We start from the raw sequence: 9,525 nt of genomic DNA on the forward strand, positions 1-9,525 counted from the left end.
AAAGGCTATCAGTTGACTTTCTAACAAGCACGTTCTTGTCAGCTGTGAGAGCCCAGAGCCAAAGCAGGTCCTGCATTGTGCTTACCCCAGCTGAGATCCATTGAGGGTCGCTTGCTCGCTCTGCAGGAACCCATTCCTCCCCGCTGCGGCCACGGCAGCTGTCACTGGCATCCTCTTCCCGTCCATTTCTGCAGTGACACTGCCTATGGAAGCTGGCTGGGAAACCTCCCTCCTGCTCTGGGTGTTTCTGAAGGCGGTTTGGTAGAAGCTGGACCTCACAGAGTGCCTGTTCTGCGACAAGCGGGACGCGGCCGGGGACCTCACTTGTCCCACGGCGCTCTCCGAGGCCAGGTAGTTCTCCTTCTCCAGGAGGTTGCTCATGCTGCGGCTGTTGCCAGGCTGGTGGCACAGAGGGACAGCAGGGCTGGGGTGGGCACTATCGAGGAGAGCATCACTGGCAGCCCCCAGGCGCGAGTGTCTCCTGAAGGAGCGGCCCCTGTGCACGGAGTCGCGGAGGCTGTACCCGACGATCTCGGAGCGGGCGTACCGCGGCGGCATGGTCCCGCTGCACCTCAGGCCATCTCCATGCCTCAGGGACAGCCCAGCTGAGATCCCTCCATCATAGTGAAAATCCTTGGGCACATAGGCCAACCTGTCCGGATTTCTTTGGGGTGAAACCTCCAGTCTCTTCAGAGGCTGCCTTTGAGCTCTCTCCTCCATTGTCCTGTAGGCAATCCTTGTTCCCCAGCCGTTGGTGTAAGAGGACGGGGAGGCAACCTGCTCCAGGGGGCACGAAACAACGGAGCCACAGTAAGGTCACAGCACTTAGGATTAGCAGCAGAGAAACCAAACCAAGACAACCAAACCAAGAGCAACCAAACCAAACAAAGGAAAGGCAAAAATTCTATGGTCTGTTCTCAGAATCGCAAAAAAAATTACGTCAACGTTGCCAAAATTGTGCATCAAATGGGATTCTGCCACACTTCTTGGTACCTCCCTCATGGAGGCAGGAAGAAGTACAGTCTAAACATCAGGAGGCAAAGGCTAAGCATCCTGTCTTTTGTCATGAAATCAAAACAGTTGCATAAGTCAATTCAGCCAGGTAATAAACTGGTAAAATTGATTATTAATGGAGAATCTTCTGTTGAAACTCCTTGAGGATCAACACCAACATCTGCTACTAAAGCTAAATTCAAGGCTGTCTAATAGACAGAAGAAAATTAATTAATCAGATATAAAAAATTTTATACTGAAGTGTTTTGATATTGATAATAACCTTATTAATATAAAGTTATTTAGCACTTGTGTTCATTTGTGGTGGGATCTAGTAAAAAGAGATAGTCCCTTCTCTGCTTAGCCTCTTAAAAATTAAAGAGACTGTATAACATTCCAAGAAAATTAAAATGACCACTTTACCATCTCAACAACTTCCCTAATTCTACAGTTGCAATTTTAGATTCTTTTTTCTTCCTGTACCAAATGGGGACAGACTGTATTAGATCATAATCTGGCTTTACAATTTTCTCTTTTCTAAACTAAAAAAATCCACTGCCATCAACCTTTCTTTGAAGAATGTATCTTCAAGATTCTTACTTTTAGGTACTGTTTGAGGCCTCTTGATTCTTATACTTTTTTACTGCATTCTCCATTCAAAACCTTCCAGAACTAAATCAACTTAGGACACTATCTGGTCTTGAAATAGAGGAGTCATGGAGCAATTTTTAAAAAACTCAGTAAGCATAGGGGCATACAACCATAAAAGAAAGTTCCATATCTCCACATTGTGTTACAGTTTAGAAATATTAAAGGCATTTTTTAAGGTAAACTGAGAAGTTTACACAAGCTTTTAATTGAAGAAACAGTGCTTAGCAGATAGATGCCAGACTGAATTCCCTTCATTTCATTGTTGAGGAGATCCTGAGGGTGATAGATGACTCACAAAAGGAGTAAAGGTTATAGGAACTAGCAGGCTCCGGCAAAGATCATTGGATAGATCTGTTTATTTTACAGAAGTTATGCAAGGATATCTTTATCTGTTGTTTGGGGATAATTAACATTTTTTGTGAAGTACTAGACCTTGTGGCTTTTCCCAGCTTTTACACTTTTTTCTCTTTTCTCCCCACCCCATGCCTGGTGGTAAACTGTATTGTTTTCTTGTGATTCCTACATCACCTCCAGTTTTTCTCTTGTTGCTCTCTTCTGGAAGGGATGAATTCAGGTCAAATATTAGGGACTGCAGGACAGGTGAGAATAGAGGATGGGAGGACAGAGAATGAAATGTGTTTAGGTAAATGCTTCTGTCTCTCTCTGTACAGAGCCAGAGCTGCTTCACTGCCTGGTCAAAATCTCGGCTATTGCTTTTAATGACAAAGCGCCATTCTTGAGTAGTCTAAAATTAGGAAATAATTGCCCCCTTCATACACAGTTATTTACCAAATAAATGTTTCTGTTCTCAAGCCAAAACGCTTTCAGTTTACTAAATTGATTGTGCAGGAGCATTGCTATTGAGCTGTGATAATTTCCCAGTCACTCCTTCAAATAAGTCCAAAACCAATTATGAGCTGTGTCAAAAACCCTGCAGAAAACCAATTATTTATCTCAGCATTCAGGCCATGACCCCAAGAAAAGCTGGTCAAAATAACAAGAGAATTTATGATTAGATGGTTTAGAAACACCATTGTACTGCAAGGACTGTACTGCTGGAATTCTTATGATGCTAAAACAGGTTACAAAAGGAGTATTTAAAATGATAAGGAACCACTCTACATTGTGAAAACTAAAGTATTTGTGAAACTAAAGCAATCTGTTTGCCTTTGGTTCTGGATGCTTAATTCTGTTTGCCTGGGCAGCCTGGCCTCTGGCCACCCTGATGTACAGATGTGCTGACTGAGCTGCTGTGTGGTGGGAGGGATGAAGATCTGACTTGTCACAGCCTTTGCCTCAGTGGAGTGTAAATATGATTTTTCATTTTCTACCCTGATGCCAATTCTCACAAACCCAACAGGACTGCTAACAGCCCATCTGTATGATTGGCTGGAATTTGGCTACTGAAGTCATTGGAAGGAAGGGAGAACATGAAGAGATTTCATTGTAAAACCCTCATTTTCTAAAAATCGGGCTTTAAGAAGAAAACAAAACAAGCAAACAAACCTCATACCACCATCTAAATCCTATTATTTGTGGCAACAAAATTAATAAACTATGTGTGTGATACTATTTTTATTTGTACTCATTGTCTTCCTTTCCTCACCTGGTTTGCCTGGTAATATGAGAAACTGTAGGGAGACCTTGGTGCAGAATCATTCTCAGTGATGCCCATGTTGTAGACACGCTCTGGTACACTGGATGCACGGTGCAGGCTGCCTGGAACCAAAACCTAGTATTAGTCAGATCTTACCAAAACATGGCATTCTTATAAAGAATGATACATCATACTGATAGCAGTCAGCACTGACATTCACGTAAGCTGATAATTGAACAGGGAAGTGATGGAGGGATATTTGCATTTTCCCAAGCCTTTATTTTCAGTTCCCTATGTACTTTGCTTAAGAGTTATTTTTAGCTTTTAGGAGTCCAGTAACTCCTGCAGCTATGAAAAATGCTTTAACAAAGCAAGCTGATAGTTTAAATATCTCAGATAACGAATTGATTAAGTGCTGAGAAACAATATCACTGAACTAAGAACACTTATTTTCCATTGTAACCACTTTGAATGCACATGCAAATACATAAATGCATGGTTTACCCTGGCTGACTATGTACACAAGAGATGAAAATATTGCAGCTGTAGATTGGAGCTGAGAAACACAGGTTGATGTCTGTATCTGTTACTATGCATGCTAGAGATGCAGATTTCACCATGTACAGCTGTACACAAACAGCACACACTGAGAATAGACTCTTTATTTCACAGCTGTCTGCCTCAGCTGCTGCTGTTTCCTCTCCCTCAGGTGCCAATTTAATGACAGAGTATTGGAGCAAATAATGCCTCACTGATCTCAGTGCTCCTCCCAGGCAGCACAAAGATCTGTGGACAAACTCTACAGCTCATGGTGCTGTAAAGTTGGGTTGTCCAGCGGCACTTCAGATCTGCAACTGAAAGGTTCACTAGTCCTACAAATAACATCAAAGATGCACATCTTATCTGGTTATCTGCTCTCTTTTTTTCCATGACTCAGCTCTGAAAACAGAGCAGCACATCGTGGTTATTTCTTCCAGTAAAACCTCAAACAGGCCCACAAAACCTCCGGGCTGTTCCTTTTTTTCCACTCTTTTCATTTTCAAAGAGTCAGTGCTTCTATTAATGAAACTTTTAAAAGCAACAGATATTAATGAAATAATTATTTATGAGATTCCCATGCTACTACAAGAATCTGCACATAGGAATTCAGGTTTAAAGAGGTGAAATAGAAGTTGAAAGCAGGACCTCAAATCAGTCATAAATGGGCCTACTAGGCTGAACAGGCAACAGTGGACAATAAAGAAGATAACTGGCCATCAATTTTCAAACCAGCAAATATTACCTGAGGTACTACGGAGAAGAAATCTAAAGAACCAGTTGCTGAAGATCAAATTTGTGTATCCCATAATATAGTAAAATACAATACAATATAATGGCAGAATGTGATAATTTGAGGCCTAATTCAAACATAAATTGCAATTATTTTGCCTGTGTAGTCATACTTTCCAATTCTCTCATTTTGGCAGATTTAAACATGTGTGAGGTGATTTGTTAGGGCACATTCACAGTAACTTTGTGTCATGAGAGTGGAATGGTGCAGCTTGGTCAAACTCATGATTTGGATTGTAATAATTCCTTCCTGACATTACAAGGTTACCACAGCCCAAGGGTTACCTGAGCACATGAGAAAGAGGCAGGAGTAAACTGTTCTCTTATACTGCAAAAAATTCACAGAATTGTGCACCAAAATCCCAAATCTACAAATCTACAGATCTACAAATCTCCCAAATTATGTCTCATAATTCCCAGAGAAATGTACCATCCCAAATCTACAGATTTATATGGATGTCTCATAATTCCCAGAGAAATGTACTATTTCAGGTGCCCAGTAAGAGTCCATTTCAGCTAAGTGTTGGCTTTTTAAAGAATCACTTTCTTCATTGCTGCATATTAGAGGACTTTCATACAATAAATAATGAAATAGAAATACCCATAAATTTCTGTTTCTTTACAGTTTGTATTTTTTTTTTTCCTGTTTACTGTACTTAGTGAGAAAGTATTCTCAGTTATCTACTTAAGGCATAAAGGCCCTTTCAGCAAGTAATTTTTGCATGTTTTAGATAACTCTAAGCTTGTCTTTATTAAAAATAAAAATACAAAAAAGAGGACAAGCGAAAAATAACAAGCCTGTCCATTAACTGGCTGATAAACAACGTATCTAATAGTTCCCTCTGGGAAAAACAAAATACAGTAAATCAAAAATTGTACTATGCAGTTATCATTCAAGCAATCCCCTTTTTTTACCCTGTGAAATTATCCATCAGCAAAAATTTTTCTCATTCAGAGACAAACACAGTACTTGTCAACCTATGGAATTTCACTTTGCAGTTGTGTCTTGCTTGCTTTTATCACATCAATAAGTTATTCTGCTGGCCTTTTACCTGTAGATTTATTAGGCAGACATGAAAGGCATGGTTTTTACTGTGTGCTGGTTAGTTACTTGTGCCAAAAGTCAGTGTGGTAAAGGAAAAAGTGGGAACTGAAGTGCTGTGCCTTTCCAATAGTTATGAGATGCAGAATGGGTGACCTGATCAGAACTTGCCTGTGCCAGCAAGGCTTCCTTCAGCTTATTTTCACTGTACTACAAAAACCTTTTAAAAAGCCAAGAATTATTGTTTTTAAAATTTATATTATATTATGTTCTTTTTTACTGTTAGAACTAATAATCTCTGACTGTGGTTCTCAGTGTTTTAAGTCTCCCAAAAACTCTCTCCTCAGGAAATAAGCACATGATTCAGTTACTCACGCACAGGGGACAAACACTGTTTGAGAAGCCATAGGACACCGCACTCGATTTCCAGCAGCCAGTCAGGAAAAAAATGGGTTTGCTGCAGGTCCTGCATCATGTCTGTCAACCCATAAGGGTATTTTGGACAACCCAGGCATCTCAGACAGCATCAGGCACCCATGTGTGGGCAACTGAGTGGAACTGCTTATCAGCTCCCTCTCTGCTGTCAGTGTGAACTAAAACAGCTGAGGAACACCTTGGATGTGGTCAGTGGAGGAGGCAAACTGAACCCCTCTGCTCTTTAATGATGGCATATCAAAACCAGCACTGAATCCCTTCATCTCCAAATCAAAGAGCGTTCCCTTTGATGGTGCTCCTTCATCACTCTGCCAGCATGTGCCTGGTCCCAGAGGAGTTTTTCTAACATTTTGTGTTGCTTAGGACATTTACACAAGGGTTCAAATTTAAGAAAAAGATTTCTCCTGTCTCAGAAAGCAGAGGAATGTAACAACACCAACAAAAATTGAAAGTCAACACAGATATTTTTTCTACTTCCTTATCCCAGAAAGATAGAAGCAGAAAATTACTATGGAGCAGTTAACATGCCAGCGTTCTGCAAAATAGAAAGCTAAGGACAAAAAAGTGCCCTGAGTCCCAAAAAGCAACTGCAACAAGAAAATACTATGAATTTTAGAAATTATTAAATGTGAGGAATAAATAAATCTCTGATTTCCATCGTCCTATATCTGATGCTGTTTATTTGGAAATCATGTAAGATTGAATTCTTCTTTTATTTTTTTGGTTTTTTAATAAACACACTGTGTTTATAAAACTTGGTAGAAAAAGAATCAGTGCACAGACAGCAGTTCATCAGGCCATTTGGTTTTGTGTGATACATTACTCAATTCTGCCCTCATTTTTTACAGTCAGATAAGGCATCCTGATTTACATCCTGATAAGGATGCCTTAAAGAGCTAATCAAAATCCAAAAGGAACAAGAGCAGAGGCAAACGGACTCATAAACAGAATGAAGTTTAGAAGATTCCTAAAATGTACATGAAATAAAACCAGAATGTGCAACAAAACACCAGTCAATAAAATCTCTGATTCCAAATGCCACTTTTACTTTGATGAGGTGGAACTACCTACCATTGTACTTCCATTCCTAAATAGCATCCAGAAATTTGATATGACTGCTTTAGTTCAAAACTTTTAAGGGCAGTGCAATCTTTAATTTATAAAGGCTCAGCAGTGGGTAAACTGGACAAGTTGCAGCTGTTGTTGAACTGCTTGAAAAGCTGTTAACAATGCTTGACAACATCTTGAAAAGAGTTGAGCACATATGTAACTTCATTCCTTTGGCAGCAGGTGGAATCCTCAAATCTGAAGATTACTGAATTTCTATTATCAGAAAGAAACACACCTTCCAAAAGGGGGGAAAGGGCATGAAATAACAAACATATGGAGGTAGGAGGAAAAAAAAATTCTTTTCCATATAAAAGTAGTGCTGAAGGCTAAGCAGACACCTCTAATTTGAAACTCTACGGAGAAATTATGCTGGCTGACAAATTGCTTCTTGTGGCTTCAGAGTTTCAGCAGAGTATAGTCAGAGTAGAGTCAGTAGAAAATGGGTGTGCACTGATGACACTGGGCAAGAACTTTCCCTGCCACTGATTTTTCACACCCAGTGGTTATGTGCTTGGCTAATTTTAGGCATGCATGTGAACACCGTGGCTCGGTATGCACCAAGTGCCTTGCTGAGCAGAGTCTGAAATACTCCTGCAGACAGGACAGTTATGTCACAGGGGACTGCTCCTGCTCCCTCTAAATCTGTGTAATCCTCCCTGAAACTTCAAACAATGTAAGAACCTTGATGAATGTAGCCAGAAAAGGGCTGTAATTCACAGAAAGGGATGCTTTTGCATGCAAAAAAGGGCATATTTTTTAAAAGTTCCTAACACATCAGAATTTGGATGTTTCTGAAAACATGGTCAATTTTTGAGCAAGTCTGTATAGAAAACACATTGGGACACACAGGCAAGTTTATGTATATTTTTCAGGAAAGCCAGCATGTTAAATGCCAGACTGGCTATGATTCACATTATGTATTTTTTTATACATGTATTTTACATATGTATAAATTAATGGAATGCATTTCAGTTTTCATTATTTTTTTATGAGTTTTACAGTGGGACTAAAAATTGGATGGCAACTTGCCCATAAAAATAAGTCTGAAAGAAGAAAAGTTCCTTTTTTGCATGAGCAAGACATGTTACAGACATGCCATTTTCCACCCCTTATCCTGAAATTTAAAAGGTTTGGTGTCTCAGAAATGCAAGGGCATCAAATACTTGACCTTTAGAAAAACAAAGCAAACCAAGATAACTATCCCCAAATACATCAGGTCTGTTAATGTACTCCAGAGAAGCCAGGATGACTTGGGAGCAGGGGAACTCTGTTTTCATGGTGTTTTATGCATGGTTTAGAGGCATGGGCTCAGGTTCACTACACTATAACATTTATAAACTACTCTTAAAAAGGTTTTTGGAGGCTCTCTGCTGAGAGAAAAAGAAATTAAGCTACCATAAAAGTGTTTAGAATCCTTATTTAAATGACAGCAGCCAAGCTGTCATGACTTGCATGTTTATCTGCACATTACACACCCGTTTATGTGATTTGTACAACTGATTTCTAAAAGCAGAATATGTCCATTTTTGCCATGAGCTGTTTTTTAAAATAGAAACCAGACAAAGAACAAGAAAATATTCGTCTGCCTGACTCTTAAGACAGATGACTGAAGCATGGTTATAAAGACTTGTGTCTCACAGCTTTTAGCAAATTAAAGGTGACAACTTCTTTAAGGACAACGGAGCAACAGGACATGTAAGCCTGCAAGTCAGTCATATCTTCCCATTTAAAAACAAAATTAAAGTATATAAAGTTTTCATGAATAGCTAAGACGAAACCCCTCGAGTATCCTGCCTTTAACCCCAGCAGCTGGCAGTCACCCTGTGGTGCCTGGCGCTGTGGTCGGGCTCGGCTTGGGGCACAAGGTGTGGCCGCGGATTTCCTGGCGGGTTTGGCCTCCTGGCTACGAGATCTGGGAAGCGATGGATGATTGACGTCAATTTGCAGCACGCATGTCAAAGAGCTGGGTAAATAATGTCCGATAGCGTTATCGTTCTGTGCTCCCCATTCATGCCTTTCCTAGAGCTACTTTTCCAAACTTTTTTTTTTTAATTTTTAATTTCACGGTTAAGCAAGGCAAAACTTTTCCTAGGATTCCTCCCCATTTTACTTCGCAAACAGGAGCAGTGGGTAAAGCTAAAGGCATTAAAATAAGCACATGAAAGGGCTGTTGGATTAGGAGAATTTCAGCACAGAATTTCAGCTCGGTTCCCGTCTCGGGCAGCGGAGAGCCTGGAGCGGCCCCGGCACACACCGAGTACGGCGTAGATTGGGAGGGAGAAACTCCTGCGGTGGGAAAAGAGTAACAGCAGAGAGACAGAGACACGAGTTTGATTTCCTGCCCGAGCAGTCCGCACGCCCCAGGGCC

General features: G+C 40.5%; 1 protein-coding gene across 1 annotated transcript in view; it reads right to left on the reverse strand.

Moving 5' to 3' along the window:
* The window catches only part of PKP2 (plakophilin 2), a 37,831-nt gene that overhangs the window by 28,106 nt on the left and 200 nt on the right, over nucleotides 1-9,525 (reverse strand). Inside the window, exons 2-3 of the mRNA XM_005421063.2 lie at nucleotides 3,251-3,363; nucleotides 86-777 (exon numbers count right to left, since the gene is read on the reverse strand). Coding sequence (XP_005421120.1) covers nucleotides 86-777; nucleotides 3,251-3,319 — 761 coding nt within the window. The 5' untranslated portion in view covers nucleotides 3,320-3,363. The remainder of the gene's footprint in view (nucleotides 1-85; nucleotides 778-3,250; nucleotides 3,364-9,525) is intronic.

This window comes from Geospiza fortis, unplaced genomic scaffold (assembly GCF_000277835.1).
Source record: "Geospiza fortis unplaced genomic scaffold, GeoFor_1.0 scaffold10, whole genome shotgun sequence".
Lineage (NCBI taxonomy): Eukaryota > Metazoa > Chordata > Aves > Passeriformes > Thraupidae > Geospiza > Geospiza fortis.